The sequence below is a fragment of the Macrobrachium rosenbergii genome, chromosome 44 (genome assembly GCF_040412425.1).
Source record: "Macrobrachium rosenbergii isolate ZJJX-2024 chromosome 44, ASM4041242v1, whole genome shotgun sequence".
NCBI lineage: Eukaryota > Metazoa > Arthropoda > Malacostraca > Decapoda > Palaemonidae > Macrobrachium > Macrobrachium rosenbergii.
Genome location: NC_089784.1, coordinates 9,659,903 through 9,683,727, shown reverse-complemented (window position 1 = coordinate 9,683,727; position 23,825 = coordinate 9,659,903). Strand labels below are relative to the sequence as shown.

Genomic DNA, 23,825 nt, shown 5'->3' with positions numbered 1-23,825 from the left:
TTTATATATATATAACATTATATATACAAACATATTTAATATCCGATTCGCTCAATATATATAAACAATATATATATATTTGTATGAATAAATTTTTATCACATGACGCTGAGTTTTTATACACAAACATTCTTGCTACGAATGTCGTTTAATTTGTTCCTTGAATAATATTGAAATTTGTTAATAGAAGAACTGTTTATAAGGCATGTGTTAAGCAAGAAATCTAATTTGTTGAATTTGATTGAAGCTGTTATGAAATGAACTGCTTGTAAATGGTTTAGAACAGTTGGAAGGAGGAAAAACGTAATGAAAAGTTCTTTGAGATTGCTTGGTCATGTAGTAAGAATGGGATCGTAAAAGGTTGTGAAAAGGGGTATAATTCGGAGACTTGGGACGAGGAAATGAAGAGAGAGACTGAAAAATGCTGAACTGATGTGACAGATGAATTGTCAGTACAAAAGTGCCCAGATACCCAGGAAGTACAAAAGCGTATACAATACTGTAGCGAACGGGAAAGTATGTATAAATTTAGGGGATAAGTGTAGAAAAGACTGCTCTCTTCTCTTCTAAAATCACCTCCTTTTGGAGGAAAAGAACTATTGCCGTTACTAAAGTATCTGATTCATTCTTTGACAGCTAAATATGAGTGACTTCAGCCACAACAATTTTTAAGATAACTGATTCAGCTTCTCATTGATAACTGGTAACTTAAAAGTGTATAGAGTGAAATAATTATTACTCTACCCTGTTACCAGGTCAATTAGTAGTATAGCCTTTCTGCTGAGAAGACCTGTCTGACGAATGCCACCTTCGCAGTCATTTCCTACTACCGTGAGAGCCATACAGTAGCTCTTTCCTTACTGTCAGAAATTCCATTGCCATCTATTACACTTTTACAACTTCCATACATTTCCTTAAAATGTCTCACTGTATGCGTAAGGAAAAAGATAAATATCTGGTTGCACAGTACCAGTGCCAGTCTCAGTCACGTCATGTAAGACTAACCACTGACAGTCGCAGTCACGCCATATAAGACTAGCCATGTCTTGTTATGTATTTATTTTGTTTGGACGAAGTCTTCATTATTTTCCCAGTGACGGGAACTAACGCGACGTTATCTAGAACCAACATGATGACAAATCCGCCGGTGGAAATGACTTCAGGGAAAAAATAAGGTTCATGGTTCTAAAAAGTCTTATAAATATATTGAGACTGAATTAACATTTCAGTAGCTTTTCTCCTCAACGCTATTCAGTTCTCCTACTGAAAAATAATGGCAGTCAGAAATGAAAAGAACTACACTAATTGCTTTTTATACTCAGTCAGAACAGCACGCTAAGGCACTGCACTACTTGGAAGAGTCATACACAAAGTCAATAAAAACTATCTTGACACAGTGAAAATCAATTAAGACAATATACTCGCATCTTTAGTCATTCCTTTATGTCATTTAGTCTGTTTTAAGGACAAAAATGGTTTTCACTATCGCCTGCTACGTCGGACACATAATTATGTATTGTTTATTGGTTATGATACACTGGAATGAGACAACCAGTGTCCCCTCTTAATCAGAAATATTTGTCTACAAGTAAATCAAGCGTTAACCTAGAGAGTCGAAAATATCTTTCAAACGATTTTGTTCCATACTAAAAGTTTCATTATTTTAATTCTCAAACTACATTTACCAGTCAATAATTAAGCAAATTAGTCATACAATGATCCAACTCATTCACTTGTACATGCTGTTACAGAGTTATAAAACGCCAATACGTTCATGTAACACTGACACCGATAATCAACGAACTTGCACTAGTGATATCCTTGAGAAAACTAAAAACTTAGTGAGATCGCACTTACGGAAAGTTCCAGTGAATAGTTCAATTTACTAGGTAGCTCAACACAGAGGTCCAGCTTACTAAATATCCGAACATCCCTACAGGTAAAACATAAATCAGAGAGAGACTACTGTATATTTTGCTAAAGCGAATATGTGGCGATCCAACAATGGATTCCTCAGCTTCGCTGTCTCTTCATTTGTGTAAGGACGTTGTGCTTTTTCGTTTGTTTAGCAGGATAATGCAGAAATTCATAATTATGTCTGGATTTCTGGATTTTGTTCAGATCTGGATAAAGGACGTAAGAAAAGGTTACTTTTAATCCTTTCGGTATTGAGTTTTTCACCAAAAAACCTCCAAATTTTGACCATTCGGCTGTTTTGGAGCCATATTTCTTTCGTCGTTTCAGTGTCGTAAACCGGAACATGCCTTGTAACCCGGGAAACAATTTTTGATTAATATATTTGAAGAGTGTCGTAAACTAACAACGTCGTAAGGCAAGCCCGTCGTAACCCGGGGACTGCCTATATATATATATATATATATATATATATATATATATATATATGTATGTATATATATGTATATATGTATGTATGTATGTATGTATATATGTGTGTGTGTGTGGTGTGCATACAAAAAATGCAACAGATGTTGTCCCTCGCTAAACCCGGTCAACTTACTTGTCGCAAAGCGCTGTAGAAAGCGTCAGTTGCCGGTGGCGTCGATGGGGCCTGATTGCACGTCCCCGAAATGTCCTTTGCACCAGAAGCCTTCAAAGCTTGCGCCAGTCTGGTCATGGACACCTCGACCAACTGTTTCGCAATCTTCAAGAAAAAAAATGAAAAAGTCTTGGAATGTTCATCGGATAGACGATGTAATTTATATCCCGAGATTTTACAACATGAAGAACATAAAGAATCACTACTTTGGACGTGCATACAGATATTTAAAAGTTCAAAAGGGGGACACGAAATCAATTTTAAATAATGATGATTCGTCTCAGAATCTTAATCGCTAATCCTTTGACTGAAGGTATAAAGTTTGTTAAATAAAAAGAAACTTTAGAAAGCACGCAACAATTAGTCATTCCGAGCGTATAAATACCAGGCACAGTGTATATATAAAAATTTTTTAAATGCTTGACAGAGTCTAGTGAGATCCTTACGGAGGATTTCTTTGTGGTCCTTCCATCTAAATGCTACTTGGGGTAAAAAGGTAAATTCTTAGCAGAATAAAAAGAAAATCCATGAAAGTGTGTTTTTTTTTTTTTCCATTAATTTTGACTTCATGGGACGAAAAGATGCACCCAGCATCAGATTTCCACAAGACATGCGTTGTCCCTCTACCAAAAAATATAGGGTTTTTTACAATAATAAAGTAAAGATATCTGGATAATTACGAATACATTTTGCTCTCATGACATATTTTTGTGAAAACTTCCAAACAAGAAATAAGAAGCTCAATATCAATGAAGTGTTTTCATTCCAGTAAAAGGCATAGAATGCAAGTAAGATAGTACATCTAATAATTAGGAAGTTCATTGACGACAGTCAATTAAAAGGTAGTAGATACTTGCATTTAAAGTAGAACACGCGCAGTCCAGAGGCACATCGCGGACCGTACAGCACACTTTTTCTGTTGGCGCAATTACCGTTACAGCCGTTGTACCGGTCACCAAACTCAGGCTGAAAGAAAATGGGGAAAATATTGTAATTGTTATGAATGTGAAGATATTTTCATAAAAAAACAGTTCTCAATGTAAAACTGCAAAGCAACCAGACTATATAAAGAGGGGAGAATGTTGAAAACGATATAAATGTGAAGATTTTTTCTTGATGCAAAACCACAGCTGAGACGAAACACAAGGTTCTGAATGGAGAAATGTGAGGTAAACATACTTCGAAAAATAGAAACATTTAGGGAAGAATATTGTAAACATTAAAATCGTATATATTTTCTCCAAGAGCAAATAAAAAATTACACGCAAAATAATATTCTGGCTACAATAGTAGGACGACATTATCCTCTAAAGAGTACTGAATGCAAAAAACAAATTTTAATGTAAAAATGTCAAAACATCTCCAGCGACTGAAAATCAAATATTAGATAAAAATTATTTTTCAATGTAAAACTGTAATTGTAAAAGAAATTCTGAACTTATACTTACAAAAAAAAAGGGGTCGGTATTAATGGGAATAAGTTTTCGAATGTGCTAAAAAGCGCATTCAGTTACACTACTCTTACAAAGGAAATAGAATTGGCAAAATCTATCAACTAAATGCGTAATTGTTTCAAATGTCTCGCTATTCAAATTACAGCCACTCTCTGCACAGGGGAAGAGTAAAAATATTAAAAATGAATGAAACTGTATATCCATCAATCAAACTCTCTCTCTCTCTACATACATACATATGCACATACACATGCATATTTATATGTATATATATATGTGTGTATGTGTGTGTGTGTGTGTGTGTAAATGAAATCTAAACTCTTGGACGCGTGGTGACTTCGACAGTCTTCAAACAGCAAATGACTTGGCAAATTTATGGAAGGTTTACAGCCCCCGGTGACAAACAGCAGTCAAAGAGTCCAATTCTTAGCGCACACCTCCCCGTCTTGCATCGATCTGGTGCGTCAGAACATCTTCGTGAATAAAACAAAAGGTACGCAGGGGCTATTGTTTGCTGGCTGAGCCATCGTGCGACAGAGGGAGACTGTCAATTAAAAGACTCTTATCTAATCAAAACGCCCTACATTTGGGTTGGACAATGAACGCATCACTACTTCCTTAAAACGAAAGTTGACGCTTTATAAATCATTAAATTCTATTGTTTTTTTTTAAGGAAACTGAAAAAAATGAAGCACTATTATTAACTCTTAATATTTAATGCGTACCTAAGTTGTTAACTAAGCACCAGAAATTTTAGTACAATTCCCATTTACTGTCTAATACTTCGCCTGTTATATCCACATCATTTTACTATTATCATACTCACATGACTCAAAGTCTCCCTTCTTTTACCCTATTCGTGTCTTCATTATCCTTCCACTGCCTTCTGAATCCACTCATTACTCCTGCATTCATATCCACCTCATAAGATATTACGTAAGCAAGACGAGTAAGTTACCGTCATGTGTCCCCAAACTCACGCTTTCCTCCACCTACCTCCAGTGTGGGCAATCAAACAGTCACCGTTCCCTCACAGCTATTATGGACATAAATGAGTGTCCATGTGCCCTGATAGCACAGTCACAGGTGTCAGATAATCGACTGGTTATTCGTCGAATTAAGAGTAGTGATGGATTTTTGCATTTCGGACAGGTCGTATTTTCAGAGAACATGCCCTTACTCAAACACACACGCACACGTATCTATCACTAAATAATATCTATCTACTATATAATATACAGAAATCTATATATATATATATACACACAGTATATATATATATAAATATATATATATATATATATATATATATATATATATATATATATATATATATATATATATATATATATATATGTCACCATAACCTCCAGACTTGTGGATTCGAATCCCACCACGATAGTTACAGTTACTTGAATTTTCCCCTTCTAGATACGAGGCTTTGAGTAATAAGCATATTTAAGAGGTGAATGAAATCAAGAGGCCATGGTGACTATTGCAAATACAAACATTTCTGTCGAAAGTGACTACCAGATTCCGTATGTGTATATATATATATATATATATATATATATATATATATATATATATATATATATATATATATATATATATATATATATATATATATATGAGGTCGTTCAGCGCTGAAAGGAAATCAAGAGTAAAAAGGTTTTAAATGTGTAACAGAAGGAAAACCTCGCAGTTTCACTAAAAACAATTGTTAAGAGAGGGTGGATAGGAAAATGGAAGAAAGAGAACATTAATCGAAGTACAGTAACAGGAATGAAAGGCTTGCAGCAGCCTACATCGCGCAACGTAAGGCGCACTGACGGTACTACCCACCTACTGGGGACAGAGGCTAATTCCTACTTGACATTTGGCCTTTAGGTACAACCTCGACCTCCACTCGTAAATTTGCTCCAGAAGTGAAGTTTTACTGTACACGCCAAATTTTGAGTGTCTGCCTTATAGCTGAAGGTTAACTGCTAAGGTTACATTCCTATTTGACCTTTGACCTCTAACTGTGACCTTGACATTGGCATCAATCAGGAGAATGCAAGACAAATATGAAATCTCTATCTCGTATCATTCAAAAGCTATGGCGATTACTGTATTCCTATTCAACGTTTGACTGCTAGGTAAGACACTACCCTATGGATCGATCACATAACAGATGAATCTCCATCACCCACAGATGATGTACGTGAAATGTCAAGTCTTCGAATTCAAAGATATTCAAATGACAGTGCTTTAATAAACTTTAACGTTCATGGACAGGGAGAAATATAGAGGTGCACAACAGACAGACGGACAGAGAAGTCAATTACTTGATTGCCCCTGAAGGCTAAACTGAGGGCATAAAAAATACACAATAACTGGTACTTACTCGAGCACACCTGGTTTGACATCAGTAGCTACTAAGGTCCATCTGGAATCTCTGGATACCAACTGGTTATTCAGAGCCTACAAAAAAAATAGCATAATAATAACAAATGATTAAGAGAAATGAGACGTAAGACACTGGTTTATATAAAGGGAAGAAGGTACCAAAAACTGAAGAAATGGGGAAAACAAACTTTCTACTAAAACATTATGAATAATACGAGAATACTGTACATTTTACTTTACTGAACCCCAATCAAAGACCAAGAAACAGAGGCTAGACGACATTTCCCGCTCACTTTGTTGAAGAGTATATTGAGTTCACTGGTAGTGCCGATGATGACGTAATAGGAGGGGGCGGGTCGCATTTTCCTCAGGGTCTCTGTGCTGTTGGTTTCAATGCCATGAAGGACGATCACGCGGATGACGGACCCCTCCACCAGGTAATACAGGGCTTGGTCCAACTCTGCAAGGAGGGTAAGTGATAAAACTAAGGGATAAAACTGGATTTCAGTCCGACTGGAAAGTATTCACAAAATGATTTTAAAACCTGAATATAATCACTTAATATAAGGATTTCGTATTAAGTATCGTGTGAGTTTCTTTATCTCAAAATTTCCGGTCTTAATGGACTTCTTCACACCCACATATTCATTAGTAAAAAAATAATACAAAAAAATTACTAGAAGTTAAAATATAGGTTTACTAATGCACTGGAAAGAAACATCTCTGAATCTAGTTTTATACAAGAAAGCTTTCGTAAGAATATGAATATCAGTCATGGCATATATAAACCTGATCTACTGATTTAAAAAGGTGTAAATGGTTAAATTTTTACGATATATGTTGTTCCTTGACCGTGCAGAGACAACAGAAAATAGACAAAGTACCAAGACCATTCCTATTTCGAAACACTGTATTCAGGAGGAATTAGCAACTTGCTAGTGCTAGTATTCCTTCTAAGATCAGGTCAGAAATCCCTCAGTGCGCGGTTGTCGGATCAAAGTTGTACAAGAAACTCTTTATTAATTGGAAAAGAAATCGTTTTAATTCCATGGAAACGGGTGGTTGTCTGGAAAAAATACAACACAAAGCAAATAACGAGTGAAGACACACAAACAAAACGTTTCAATATTTCGTATTGTTCTGAAGAAAAGAAGAGAATGGCAGCATCAGTGAAATAATGATTCTATACCAGGTCTTTTCAATCCTTCCTGTTACTCTTTTCTTCAAGGCTGCTATCTGCTAACAGCTGGCCAATGCACATAATCTGGATAAAAGGAAAGGCATTAGTTCTGAATTTAGTCACTTTTTATTCTAGCGTTCCTCTTCTCCAGATGATGTACATTGGCCAGCTCTTAGCAGATATCAGCCTGGAAGAAAAGAGAATAATAGGAAGAATTGAAAAGACCTTGTATAGAATCAATTCACCTAATGCTTCCATTCTTTTCAACAGAACACGTCTGAAAGAGGATCAGCTCCCTTCAAATTTTTCGCATTGTTATAGAGTATTCTATCACTCACGGTCTTCAGAGCCGAAGATGAGCGCTGCATCCGTGGCATTGCGACTCTGAAGGAAGGCATCGACGGCCGACATCCATTGGTAGTTGGAGATCTGCACCCTCACGTAAGGAACGCCGTGGGCTGCCGCGTGGTCACGGCCATACATCCAGCCTCCAGCAGCTAAGTCCAGCACCACAGCCGCCCCGTTGTAGAGGGCAGAACAGACTGTAAATACGCTATGTTTACTCACGGAAACAACAAATGAAAATAAGTCGAATCAATGAGATTATGCTGAAAAATGAGCGTTAAATTGTTCACTGAGTAAGTAAAAGGAATATTTAAATTGCAAACCACCCAGTGAGATTGGAAAGAAACATTAACCTGTTAACCATGAAGACACGTAAAAGGTGTCTATTCTTAGAAGTATGACACGTAAAAGGTGTCTACTCTAAGACGTATGACACGTAAAAGGTGTCTATTCTTAGACGTATGACACGTAAAAGGTGTCTATTCTTAGACGTAAGACACGTAAAAGGTGTCTATCCTTAGACGTAAGACACGTAAAAGATGTCCCTTCTTAGACGTAAGACAAGTAAAAGGAATTACCGGAAAAAAATAGTAAAACTCAAATATTTGTTAAGAAAAAACTTGACATACCTATGTAGAATTTCTTCGCGGTTTCTATGGTTACAAGTTTGTTGTTGATAGAATAGTTCCTAATTGTTTATATCAATTGTGCTACGGTTATTCAAATTTTTCCTTCATAAATTTCCTGAAAATTAGTTGATAATGGCTTTAGTTTCATCTGTGCTCTAATACGGTTCACAAATTGCCAAATAAGCACAGTTTCTGGAACATGCAAGTCAACAGGTATCGGAGGAAAATATTACTCTGATGATTAGTACAAAAAGTAAAAAGAACTAAATATGTAAAAATTCTTTAACACCGTCCGCATTCCTCAACCCGATTATTCTTTCAAGGAAGTGAACATTACCCGAGAAAATGCGAGAATAAAACTGGAGGATTTTGGCAAATAGATTCCAAAAACATCTGATAAATCAAACAGCAGCATAAAGAACCACTTTTTACTGAACAAAATAATGCCTTCACTTAGTTCTCCGATGAGACTGGGTTTCTCTTAATTAACGCATTAATTAATACTCATTATCCTTACACATACTATATAAAACAAGTAAAAAATAGGCCGAAGTTTCTTCGGCGCAATCGAGTTTTCTGTACATCGTATAATCAAGGCCACCGAAAATAGATCTATCTTTGGTGGTCTCAGTATATAATGCTGTATGAGCTTCGGCCCATGAAACTTTAACCACGGCCCGGTAGTGACCTGTCCTATATCGTTGCCAGATGCAAGATTATGGCTAACTTTAACCTTAAATAAAATCAAAACTACTGAGGCTAGAGGGCTGCAATTTGGTATGATTGATGAATGGAGAGCGGATGATCAAAATACCAATTTGGAGCCCTCTAGCCTCAGTAGTTTTTAAGATCTGAGGGCGGACGGACGGACAAAGCCCGCACAATAGTTTTCTATTACAGAAAACGAGATGGAAAATTCACACCGAACAGAATGTATATGCGTCAATAAGTAAAGCAAATAACACAGCGAAGAGAAGGGATAAAGAGCGGAATACAGACATTTATCAATAAAGAAAAGAAAAAAAAGACAACAAGGAACTTACACTGGCCTTCGCTGGCCTCTTCATCCTCGAGGGACAGTGAGACAAGACTCTGTTTCAGGGAGAGGCCCGTTTTCTTTTGGGCGTTGGACACAGACTGCTGCACCCAGCCGGCACCTTCCTGCAGCGAGGCATCTATGACGGTCACTTGAGGGAAAATAAAAAATATCAATAATAATAATAATAATAATAATAATAATAATAATAATAAAATTAAGAAAAAGACCTTCTTTAATTCGGGTTTTGTTAAACAAAATGGCAGTTTCAACAGCATTTATTTTACATAGTAAACGCTCAATTCGTCTTTTCAATCGATATTTTCTTGTCAATTGCTGGAATTCCAGCGCAAGAAAAACAATTGACCGATATTCATGAGCGTTTACTATATAAAATAAATGCTGTTGAAACTGCCATTTTGTTTAACAAAACCAATAATAATAATAATAATAATAATAATAATAATAATAATAATAATAATAATAATAACAAACTTCAGTGGAAAATTTAATAATAATAATTATTATTTTGTGTTGTAGCATTAGTACTTTAGGCAGCAAATGAGGTTTTTCAAATGTAGTTATTCTATCATATTTCAAATGCTGACTGTCTTGTTTTCATCATTTCCTATGGAAATCTCAACCTTAGGCCTAGCTACCGAAGGTCAGAATAGCCTGAATCGGAAAAAAAAAACCATCTCCTCACCTATATTTATCTGGGACAGCACAGCAGGAGCAAGAAGTAATAACAGAGATACTGAATGGAAGAGAGTGAAGTGCTTGGTGCAATCCATTTTGTTATTTGCTGCGGTTGAAATTTCGTGAAAAGCAGTTGATCTCTGTCTCTTCTTCCGTCTCCTTTGACAATCGGGTCTCGTACGTCGCAGCACAATCTCGAGAAGTGTTCACAGCGCTGACTGACACACAGTCTTCATAACTTCATGAGATGGACGACGAAAGTGCCACATCACTGTAACAAAGAAGTGGAGGATCGAAGCTGTATTTCAGGCAATTTGATGACAAACTTGCTTTATTCAAATATGGGAATAGCAGTGAAAATATGAATTTGGAGTTTGCACTGGTTTCCACAATTGCGCTACGAGTCAAAAAATATGTGCATATACGCATTATATGTATGTATGTATATATATATATATATATATATATATATATATATATATATATATATATATATATATATATATATATATATATATATATATATATATCCAAAAGTAGTATCTCCAAACACACAATGACCTAAATCAATATGAAAAAAACAGTAAGGGCAAAGCTCGCATTCTATCGACGACGAGTGGCATTTAAAGGTCCCAGTCCAGTAATTCAAATATCTCGAAGAACGAATTATTCTTTAGTTTTTCCCCTGTTCGTATAGTATTCACGTTACTGGAGAATTAAAAAAAAAAGGTTTGATCATTTTGTTGACTCATTTCCTTATATCGATTGGGAATTTTTGATTTAACATAATTATTCTTGAACGATATAGAGTCTTAGGGTTTAATTATACAACGTCTTCACTTGAATCAGACGCCTAAGATACGTTGCAGGTCTCTTATAGCACTGATTTATAAGTTGGGTTACCTGCACAGGCGATCTGGGGAATGTGTCAGGCTTTCACTGTGGTAACCTCTCCACGCAATTATTAGAACTCATAATGCTCAATTTCACTTTTTGAGAATCTGCTGGTGCAGTGAATAAATATACAGCAGCTTCAAGCGAAAGATTAAATGCTTAGGCAAACGACAGTCACCTGATGGGTGGCCACAACCCTGTTGTTAAATGTATTGGTTCTCACTAACAACGTTACCATTTGCAGCTGTAAGTCAAAGGGAGTGGTCTTTACGAAACATAATATATCTCATAATTACATTTATGGTTCGGGAACTGTCTTCCTTGCAAATAAACAATAAAACTGATGTGGAAGATCGTCTACAGTTTCAATACAACTCCGGTTGTCTAGTCAAACTGGCCATGTTCGAACTCATCTCGTCTTGTCCGGCCACCTATTACTGTATTGATGCAGGGAATCGGGAAGGGGGAAGGAGGGAGGGGGAAGGGGAAGGACCTAAATTTAGCTTGTTGGTGCCTGCCACATATATAGTCAATGTGAAAAAAAGAAAAAATCATGTCGTATAAGACAGCAAAAGTAGGCCTAAGCTTCCTTTGGCAGTATGAAGTTTTACTTAACAGAAATTTAGCATATAGTAAATAAAATGTATACTGTCTTTATTATCCTTTACTTAACAAATAATTCAGGTTAAGACCTCACTGAATGCAAAGCTTTCAATTTAAAACCAAAGTAAAATAAAAAAAATTAATGTCTCATTTATTAGATAACATGCAAGAAAAGCTCCCTTCTACTCATAAAAATAAGTTTTTCAAACAAAATATGTTTTGATTACTTAAGATGATATTAGCCTCATAATCCTCAAACATAAAAATCTATCGTTATATTAAATGAAGATATTTTAAATAAATGCATATAATGACCATAGAATACATTTTTTTATTACATGAAAAATTACTATGCCATCAAAACAATCATACGAACATTGAGACTTAATAGAAAAGAAAGTATCAATTACAACCACATATTTTACTTGATGTGACCATTCATGATTCCATAAGTAAAGGGTATCTTGTACGAGAGCATTAGGAATTTTAATTAATCTGCGCATGCGCTTAATCACAGTATGAAAAATTCCCCTTTATACAAGTAAAACTTCAGAAGGAAACATGCCTATAACGATGTCTTGTATGTTACGGTTTTCTTACCTGACACAGAATACCGACGTTTCGTGTTACAAGTGTTATGTAGGAAAATTTACTCCGTGGTCATGAGGCGCATGCGCAGATCTGATCTCCGTATACTGCCTTGTACGGCATGTTCTTTACGTGTATAACATCTGTGATTACTTGGTAACTTAAATAGTGTCAAACAACGTCTTCACAGACGTGGAGAGGAGAATTTTTCCGTTGCAAATTCTCCAACAGAAAGTTGGATAAAGGCCCCAAACAATGTCTGTATAAGTATTTTAACGTATGGTCATTTTGCATCTAGATAAGAAAATTTGGCTGTCATTCAGCGTATTTGCCTCAAATTTTCTTTATTTCATCTAACAACAAATCTGGAATTTTTATGATGATGGGGCAGGATGTTCATGCCAAAATAATCAAAGAGACATGTTTAAAATTTCAAGTAATTAAAATACTTTTTGTTTCTTATACACATTCGGTATACACGAAAACAAGAGAAAAGAATTTTTCGTTTGCGATAAATTAATCATTTAATTTACCAGTTATGATGATAATTTTTTTGCTCGTTGGTTTCTAATACAGAAAGATTCACATTCTAATTCACAAACTAAACTACAATAATAAAACAGCCACTGTACAAGACAGCATACGAATGTTTGATCTACGCATGCGTTTGGTTACCATATGCTGAGGGTCCCATGTACAGTACATGAGACTAAAAACGCACCTTCTGAGGAAACATAGGTATGATGCATTGTTCGATGCGATTTTTTTTCCACAGGATAATCTGGCTGCCGGACGTTTTGACCAAAGATATACTAGATAAAAATTGTCTAAACTATCCTCTCACTCTCTTTCTCCTTGTGTTTGCATTATGCTACATACGTTCACTCCTTGGCCTCTCGAACTATAAACTACCGATATGCATTTGCCTCACTTACTGTTCAAACATCTATTCTTTGATTACATCCAGTACTACAGATTTTCAATTTTACCACAGCCATGTACAATCACTCTTAAACTTTACATTATTTTGTTTTCTTAGCGAATATGTGAGTAACTGAAAATGTAATTTTGTAAGCATTGAATCTCCTGATCAAATATGATGCAGCCGGACAATCAATATTTTTAATCTCGGTTTGCAATAATTTTTACATTACTGATTTCTCAAAGAAGCGAAGCACAACTAGAACTGAAAACCACTCCCATTTTGCGTGAGTTTCTGTAAAATAAGATGGGGAAAAAATTGTGTTTTCTCTTCGGAAACATCGAGGAATGGGGACTACAATCGACCGATGTGATTTTTGCAATAATGATGTTTTTATTCTTTTTAGCTTTAATAATACTCCCGTTACTGACTTTTTATTGTTGTTTGGTGACACTAGTCATTTATTGCACCTAGCAATCTGTATTTGGAGCCAATTTCATGTATAAAATTATGTGAATTGTTTTGCTTAATTTAAAAAAAAAATTATAACACGCAAATTGTCATTGCTTACACAAAGGTAGTTTTGAATAGTTCCATCGTTGACTGGGAATCTATTATCCAGTGTACATTTAAACACTACTGGCAATTGTATTAAGTAGTTTATATGGATAAACTGCTTGTTTTCCTTGCTTTTTGTAATCACGAGTAACTTTACCGTGACATTTTATTGACCTCGAGCAGTTGCTGTCAAAAAGCTTTTGTATCTGAAGATGACTCATGGGGGTTGAAACGTCATACTTGATTTTAGAACAAAGTGACCAGAAATGGACTTTGGCAGCCTTATTTTTAACCTACGAACTGAAGAAAGATCTTCTTCTGTAGAAAAAATAAGCTAAAAACTTATAAAAAAAATAAGCAAAAATCTTATATATATATACATATATATATATTATATTATAAATATATATATACACACATTTAATGTATTTGTTTTAATACAGTCTGATGATAGGGACAGAAGGATTCCAAAAAGGTTGCTAAGCTGATAATATGTTGCTGATTTCAACACTGATGCCCCTGTTCCTGCATAGAACTAATATATATATATATATATATATATATATATATATATATATATATATATATATATATATATATATATATATAGATAGAGAGAGAGAGAGAGAGAGAGAGAGAGAGAGAGAGAGAGAGAGAGAGAGAGAGAGAGAGAGAGAGAGAGAGAGTTGAAGATCAGTCACCATAATAAAAGTTCGGCGGGAAGTTATAAGACCACGAAGTAATCTTCAGAAACCTCACATTTCACCGGCGAAGGTCCCAAGGAAACGGGTTTCTCTACTGCACGATTTATTCGGAGACTTTTTTTCTACGAATTCCTGAATAACATTTAGAAGTTCGTCTCGACGAAAGAAGAAAAAATGAGAAGTTCTTTCAAGAATAAGATAGTTGTTCATTCTTCTTGCGGCCCGTTTTTTTGTTCCTTCTATTCCACGGATTATCCGAACATATTTCTTTTTACTTCTGGCACATAAGTATATCTTGGTTTAACCGGACCGCTGGGCTGGTTAATGGCTCTCCTAGGGCTGGCCCGAAGGATTAGATTTATTTTACGTGGCTAAGAACCAACTGGTTACCTAGCAACGGGACCTCCAGCTTATTGTGGAATCCGAACCACATTATGACGAGAAATGAATTTCTATCGCCAGAAATAAATTCCTCTAATTCTTCATTGGCCGGTCGGAGAGTCGAACGCTGGGCCAACATCGTGCTGGCCGAAAGTTCTACCCACTCCTCCAATGAAAAACTAAACGAACTGTTATGGATTACAGAAACGATAAGATAAAGTTTTCTTGAAATTCACAATGCTCTCGAATCTGTGCAAGTATAGTGATGAAAGTTAGAGAGAGAGAGAGAGAGAGAGAGAGAGAGAGAGAGAGAGAGAGAGAGAGAGAGAATCATTTTGTTAAGGCCAAGAACAAATCAAGACGATGAAGCACCACCAAATGAAAAAAATCCTTATCAACCGACAACAGATTAAAAATGCAAGCGATGAATTATTGATGAACTTCTAAATCATGACCGATAAAGCAATATAAACTAAACATTAACACTGATTTTGTACTTACAAAAAGTTACCTGAAAATGAGTCAAGGTCACCCATATGAACAGAAAATTATCGATAGGACTAACCAACGTTAAGGTAAAAGATGTACGTGGTTTCTCGAATAATGCAATTCGCTAGTCAAAATTATTAATAACAGGGCAGCTCATTTGAAAATCACAGAGTTCTAAGGCAGATTTCGACCACCCAAAACAAATAAAACAAAAGTAACAAAAAGTTATTGGAGTAGCTTGTGCCATTCCGCTTCTCCAGCTAAGGCTGCTGCTTGGCTAATAATAATAATAATAATAATAATAATAATAATAATAATAATAATAATAATAATAATAAATTTTTTGTGCTTTATATTTTGTGCAAATATAATCGTGCGTAAACATATCTACAAAATATTATGTATTCCGGGATTTTTACAAATCGAATACATATCCTGAGACAATGAGAACACTGACATGAATTTGACTACAGTTATTTTTTAATCTTCATGGCAGGGTTCAGATGGAGATTACATAAGCGTTCTGTAGGTTTTTGTGATATATAAAACTATCATAAGTTTTCTGACCTTGAGAGCAAATGAAGAACTGTTTGCAGTGTAATTCCGTCTGTTCAGGAAAACACTCTGTACACGTGTTTTCTGCGCAATTCTGTCTATTCCAGAAAACATTCTGTACACGTTTGTTTTCTGCGCAATTCTGTCTGTTCAAGAAAACACTCTGTACCTGTCTGTTTTCTGCGCAATATTAACCCTAGTATTTTCTACGAACATATTCTTACTGCTTATCTTATTGCCTCAGAGGAATTTGTCCCTAAAAGTCACAAAAAGAGTAGGAAGCCACTCATAAATCTTCAAGTCAAAGGCCATCAGAATATCCTTCAAACTTAACCCAAAATGTCACTGACGTACAATATCAGGAATGTCAGTCCTTGTTACATATTTTCTAGGTTGTAACTATTATGAGGGATACAAGAAGGTCAATACATTAAGCGTTTTCAGAATTCTTACTGGTACGAATACATATGATTCAAGACATATAACTGTACTGACGAAACCAGTTTTACATTGAAATTCACAGACAATTTAATAAAGAGATATTGACAAACAACTATACATTTACAAGGCGATTGTTTTTTGAAATAACACTCTGTACAAATTTCAGTCACTGGAAGCACATTAAATTTCATAACTGGTCCAGTGACAAAGAAACAACCCTAGATCACGTTAAAGTAAGCAACACTATTTTCAGTGTAAATTTTCAAGCAAGCTGGGCGTAAAACATATGTCAAGAAAATCATCACAAAATTTTTTATCGGCCATAAAATCCTATCCAACACTGATGATGAAACAAACTCTACGAAGCGCGAGTTGCCAGAATACTTGCTCCAGAAGAGAAAAGAAATAAATCTGGACAAGTGGAGGACTACGCAGCTCGCACAAGAACAGTGACGGAACGGCAAATGCACGAGAGTGGTACAAAACAGGGAAAAGGGTTGCATAAGCCTGCAAACTCTGTGGGACTGGCAAAAGGCAACAGAACATCCAACGATTATTGATAGGGAAATGTTGCAAGACCCAAGGAAGGGTGGCTCAACCTGCGACAAAGCTACAGCATTGGCGATGAGACACCAATTGGGAAGGCAAGAACCAGGACCCAACTGAGAAGAACAAAGAGCGTTTCAACAATGGTTACCAGGTGGTAAATCAATCAATTAGGAGCATGCAACGCACACGACAATACTGACGGAACAGCACAGTAATGATACTTGAATTTAAAGATAATAATACACTCAAATAAATAAGAAACGGAAAACTGCAGTAAAAAAACTAATAAATTGGGCAATAATATTATGAGAAAATAATCAAACTTACCAAAGAAGTCATTGTGCACTTGGGCTTAAGGAAACTAATATTTGAACGAATTCCACCAAACCAATAAACCAATTCAAGAGCCTCATAAAAAGTGAAAACTAATTAAAAGTTCTTCCATTCACAGGAGAAATGTAAGCTTTCTTTTACCTGAATAAGACATTCCTTTGCAAATATGGTCTTCAATACACTAAAGTGGGACGGAGACTTACAAAAGTCCAACCACGGTACTATGCACAGGTATCATAGGTCAAATGTCAGACATTGTGGACCCTGCTAAGTTATGCATCAACGATAAAAGCCAAATACATTATTGACGATGGGATTTTGCAGTACTTGTCAATAATCAACCTTCATAAAAGCATGAAGTGTTATTTGTTATTCAAATGGTTTTAAATGCTGTTAGTGACAATGAAGACAAAACAAAAAAAAAAAAAAAAACTGAACGAAAACTCTCAACAACAACAGCAAACATTACTGGCGAAAAGAAAAAAAAATTAGGAATGGAATGGAATGGAATATGAAATTTAGGCCAAGAACCAAGCGCTGGGACCTATGAGATCATTCGGCACTGACAGGGAAATTGCGAGTATAAAGGTTTGAATGGTGTTAACAGGAGCACGGTGTCCTAAACCGTGAACATGAGGAAACCCTCGCAGTTGTTCTATGAAGCAATTGTTAGGAGAGGCTGGAAAGTAAGATGGAATATGAAAGGAGGTACAGTAAAAGAGAATGAAAGGGGTTTTAGACGCTGCCAAGAACCTTAAGTTAAGCCTACAGTGCACCGCATCAGGTGCACTGACGGCATTACCCCTTACGGGGAAGAAATTAGAACTGAGCAAAATATCAATATTAAATTGCCCAGACTTATTCCCAAGCGCACATCAAACTGCAAAATTCGTCAGTCAACATAAAATAAAAAACATGAAATTAATGACCGTTTGCTAACCACTATTTATTTCATTCGCCTGAGAACGTTATCGATGATGACTTTGGGGTGTGGGACAGAGAACTAACAACTACGTCACGAAAGCTGTCAATCATGCTTTGTCCTTTTATTTAGCCGTTGTTTTTTCAACATGCCACGGAACGCTTGGTGGGGTATGAAAACAAGGTTTGTTGACATATAATTTAGCGCAGGGTGTGATCCACATCGGATGCACATTCTTTTGGTGCAGGATAAACAATATTCCTGTTGCACAGGCTGCGCGCTGAATTTCTGAGCAACGAAAAATGAAAATTCAGTTTTCCTGAAGTAAACAAATGTTGCAAAGTTTACTCACCCCAGTTCTTAGTGACTCACATACACATACAAACACACCTCATTTATTTACCACAACTTCAAGTGGACTGATATAAAGTAGTAGAAATTTACGTTCTACATGCTACGGTGACATTGCAAATGAGCATATAGACAATTAAATTAAATATATTAGCACTTTAGAGAGGAGGCTGATCTTTGAGGCTGTCTAACATCATTATGTGACCGAGGGTGAGTGCCACTTAACAAATTGTATTTTCTGCACATTTTCTGCTATTAAGACCTGACAGTGTGCTACTTTAAAAATATAAATTTGACATAATCCTAGGTTGATATTCATGCCACAAACAACAAGTTTGTACTACCATATGGTAACAATTGTAAACATATTATCAATTTATTTAAAAACTTCATGATAAATAATACAATGAAAAACTTATAAAAGGATGTGCACATCGAATCACATGTAAGGCACTGACAATTTTAAGACTGGTCAGCTGGATATCGTTGGAAAAAAAAAAAAAAAAAAAAGAGGCGTAAAAATATATTAGATTTGCAAAGAAAAACGCTGCAATCTGATTCTGTGAAAAAAGTTCTGGATGTGGATAACTAGAGGCTAATGTAAAACATATCGGAAAATGCGAGAACAAGAAGAGTAACGTTTACGAACTATGCCCTCTATGTGGTTAGGCCTAACTGGTTATACAAATAAATAATACAAGTATACTACATATAAACACAAAGGTTAGAAATAAGTTTATAACTGGACAGATCATCCAAGGTTATGTTCCATGTGTACAGCATCAAGGAAATTACATACAGTATAATATATATATATAATATATATAATATATATATATATATATATATATATATATATATATATATATATATATATATATATATATATATATATATATATATATATATATATATATATATATATATATATATATATATATATATATATATATATATATATATATATATATATATATATATATATATGCTTAGCTGCCTTTCTCTGTGTGTGTGTGTGGATGCCTTTCTGTATCTGTATTTAATATCACCTGTTAGTGAAGCACAAGAGTTAATGATCTGTATATACATGTGACATCAGTTATCGACAAAAAATCTTTTATACGTTCGAGTGAAGGTCACTTTGATAAATGGTTTGCATGCCTATTCAACGTTCAATTGGTAATCGATAGAGCTTCAAGACAAAGACGTTATGTGAGCTGGATAACTTGGTAGGCTTTCTTTTGTGACATTGGAGAAACATAGTACTGTATTAAAAACTGTTAATTTAAATATCCACCTTATTTTTATTAGCTTTAATTTAATTACTGAATTTTTTAAATTACTGGAATCTGATTCATTAAGTGAGGAAAACGTTACATAATAATTTCATTTTCATATCCTTTAAAAAGACAAATTCTAATTAGTTTAGCAATGTATTTATGCTATCAAACTACTTAAAAAAAAGAAACTTAATTTAAATGAGGACTAGTTTCGGTATCTGAAAATAAATAAAATAACTTACACTAAACCAAGAAAAAATACAAAAACTAAATTTTGTAATTTTGCTCTACAGTACATATATATATGTACTTTATTTCTAAAGCATAGGGACTTAAAGTGAAACAATCCCATGATCATTTTTTTTTAAACCAGGCTATTTTAGTCAGTAGAACACAAGTCTTCTCTCAGGGGCCAAAACCTTACTGGGAGAGCAGATAAGGATTTCTCAAGAAACATGAGACTGCTGAGCACAAGGCCAGCTTAGTCTAAGTCACCCACCTTGTAGCCTAATAACAGAGACTATCACTACATGAATATTAAGATATCACATAATAATGTTTCGGATGTCTTTTCCTTTGATTAAAAAATTGACAAAAAACATTGATGACAATTACAGCAGGCTTAGAATGATCATGCATCAATATGCTTTACCATTTAAGCCAGGAAATTAATACATATCACAGACTGCAAAGGCAGCTACTGAAAGACCGTGTAATGGAAGAGATGCGAAACCACCAAATTCTTCAGATCTGGTATAGCCTATACCATGTCACTTTCACCCACTTCCAAATCCAACAGACCAATTCTGTGGAATTTGCTCTATAATGATAATTAGCTGCTGAAGAATAGTTACCCAAACAAAATCTCAGATTTGAACAGCATTAATATTTTTTAAGAATGTAATGTCAAGAGGATCATGGTGAACATACTGGCAAATAGAAGTTAATTATGAATTACATTAATTCTTTTTATCAATGAAGCATCAAACACTGTGGTCCACCCTAATACCGTAAATATTAAAATGAGTTGTGTAACACATAGTCCAGTCAAATCTTTTCTCAATAATTTGGAATGTCAGAGCTGTGACTGATGTTTAGAAGGAAAGGATTCCTTACAGCATATTAAACTGCCATATCCTTCATTCCTGCAACAGGAATTGTAGCATTCACAGAAAGAATTTCTGCTAGTTGGGGAATACCAATAACAAACCTGACTCTTAGTATATTGTACAGTACCTTTATACTTTATATACTAATTACGCATACAGCAAGCTACTGTACAAGGAACAAATTCCAGTTTTCACACAAACAATCCAATTCCAGTTTTTTATTTCAGGAGTAAAATTTACACATAAAACACTGGAATCTGATTCATTAGGTTAATTGCAGCTTGTACTGTAGTACAAGCTGCAATTAACCTAAAAAATCAAGAATTTACCTTTGGCCTATCTTAATTGATCTAATGCCTTAAACACGTTGTGGCTTTAAATTCAAGGCCATGTTTACAGTAAGTTGTTGATATCTACAGTATTATATTTGTTTTTCACAGTTGGACAAAGTTATTTTTCCAGTATACAGCCAAACTACTTCCAGAGCAATACACTTATGGAGTTAGGCACAGAATGCAAAGTACTGAATGTTAAAAGTTGCATTTTCTTTCCATTTCACCTAACTGGAGCACTGAAATAAAGATTTCAGATTTTGTTTTTTGTTGCAAAACACCATTTTTTACTGTTACCATTTCATTTCTAATATATCTATGGTTTGCAAAGCATTAACAACTTCCTTCTTGGAAAATTTGAAGCCTTCTCTATGACACAGTGATTGCTTGCTGAACTTTTCACAAAATACTCAGTTATGCTCTCTGATACCGACTGTTTGAATGATTAAGAATCATGTATTTACAGTCTTGAAGTAAGCAGTAACTTGCTACTCTAACAAGCCAATCAACCAACCTGTGATTGTTCACCTACTGTGTTAAAGATCTGTAACCAATCTGAGCTTCCCAGGTCATAAAAGGCACACCTGATGACCCTCAACCTCCCAAGCTTACTGAAAAGTTATAGTACAGCATACAGAGGGACGTGAGTTAAGAGAACTCTAACCCTAAAGAGAGATCATGGTGTCACTGATTATTTTAGGGTGCGAAAGTCGCAACATACATTTACGGTACTTAATGGTGTCCATGAAGGAAAGAAACCCCATTTTTTCTAATGGCTAAATTAAGATTTATTGGTTGTCCTGGTATGAATTTACAATATACCAAGCTAGCCAAATGAAACTGAAGTATTTAAACAGCAATCTCAGGACAATTTGGCTGTATCACTGCAACCCAACTGCCAGTTGCAATGATGCGACCAGCAGTTAGGTTTCCTGATTTAGGTTAGGTTACATGTTATTTGTTTCTTAATGTTTTTACTTGGCATAACAGTTTATATGATGAAGCACATATAATTCTGACTGCATATTTGATTTTCACTAAGCACAGGTTTAACTATTCATGTGAATCACAGACTATTTTTCGTCTCTCTTCCAAAACCTGTAGTTTACCATCAACAAGAGAAAATGCAATAGCATATGCTTTGCAAATACTGTATAACAAACCTTTAAAATACACAATCCACAGAGAGCCAGTGGTCATAACAAAAACAAGAAATTAGCCTAAGATAAAAATAATGACCTAAAACATAAACATTAACCTAATCTCAACAATTTAAATACCAAACTAACAGACAAGGTCTAAAATACGCCTATAAGGCGTGTTTTCTTAGCATCAAGGATTTCAATACGTAGGCCATACTTAAACTAAATTTACTCGTGAACCTTGCCTAATATAACACAGCTAGGTTTGATTACGACTTAGACTAGTTGGAAATAGAATATAAAATTTAGGCCAAAGGCCAAGTGACTGGGACCTAAAAGGTTATTCAGCGCTGAAAACAATGTTGAAACAATTACTATGTACGGGTGCAGAGTAGCCTAAGATGGAAGTAAGAGGGTATGGACGGAGATATAGTAAAAGAATAAAAGGGGTCACTGCTAGGGATCAAAGAGACGCTGCTACGAACCTTAAACAACGTGTACACCACATAAGGAACACTGACAGCACTATCGCCCTACGGGAAGACTTAGCCTAGGTTAGTGCAAAACAATTTCAATCAAACTCTTACCTCTAATGGTGCCCTGAGTAGGCTAGGCCTTGCTTAGACGACTTCGTAAAACATATTTCAGGATTAATCCACTACTGAACTTGACCATAACAGGAGCAGGTTTGGCCTTGAATATTCTACGTCCACAAGTTTGGATCTTTTGAAGTAATCACTTAGGCTATGACATCTTTTCACAAAACGGGCACAGCCCATATCAAAGTGTTCTAGTAATTTAACCAATGGGGGTGTTTAACGGTTATGAAAAGGAAATAAAAAAAATCTCAGCAACAACGTTTTCAGGGGCATAAAATTTCGTGTTACACTTTGCCGTAACTTTATGTGGGTTAACAGTATGAGGCATTAGCATTCACGTAGGTAATACGATACCCTATTTCAAGATATTAACCATGAAACAGGTAGTTTCTTCGCTAAAATTACAGTATTTTGTTAGCAAACACATTGCTAAGTTTACTTTAGGACAAACTATACAGTTTGCAGCATAAACCTCTCATCAGCTAAATAAAAAAAAAATATGATAAATCAGAGGACTCTTGCTCGTCACTATCAATTCTTCGAAAGGTATTTGACATTCGAAGTATTGAGTCACTAATCAAACTGCGAAGGTAACAAAAACAAAACAGATGTGAAAATAACTACTAGATAACGAATTTCTTGCAGTCTTGTTCATTCTTTTGTTACATATTATTGAAGTCACATTAGTATAACTATAAATAACTTAAACCTGTGTTTCATCGCCGTTTTGGAAATTCTTGTACAGTTCAGAGCAGTAATAACAATCCAAAGCTTATTTTCTA

General features: G+C 35.2%; 1 protein-coding gene across 2 annotated transcripts in view; it reads right to left on the bottom strand.

Annotated features, from left to right (window-relative positions):
• The window catches only part of LOC136829324 (ionotropic receptor 25a-like), a 47,058-nt gene extending 23,460 nt beyond the window's left edge, over positions 1-23,598 (bottom strand). The window contains exons 1-8 of one of the 2 annotated variants that reach the window (XM_067087696.1): positions 23,032-23,598; positions 10,299-10,562; positions 9,600-9,743; positions 7,921-8,124; positions 6,696-6,862; positions 6,401-6,477; positions 3,415-3,523; positions 2,519-2,662 (exon numbers count right to left, since the gene is read on the bottom strand). In XM_067087696.1, the coding sequence (XP_066943797.1) occupies positions 2,519-2,662; positions 3,415-3,523; positions 6,401-6,477; positions 6,696-6,862; positions 7,921-8,124; positions 9,600-9,743; positions 10,299-10,386 (933 nt within the window). In that variant the 5' untranslated portion in view covers positions 10,387-10,562; positions 23,032-23,598. Of the gene's footprint in view, positions 1-2,518; positions 2,663-3,410; positions 3,524-6,400; positions 6,478-6,695; positions 6,863-7,920; positions 8,125-9,599; positions 9,744-10,298; positions 10,563-23,031 lie in introns of those variants that run through there. The other variant, XM_067087697.1, reaches the window with a different exon arrangement.
• Between the last annotated feature and the right edge of the window lie 227 nt (positions 23,599-23,825).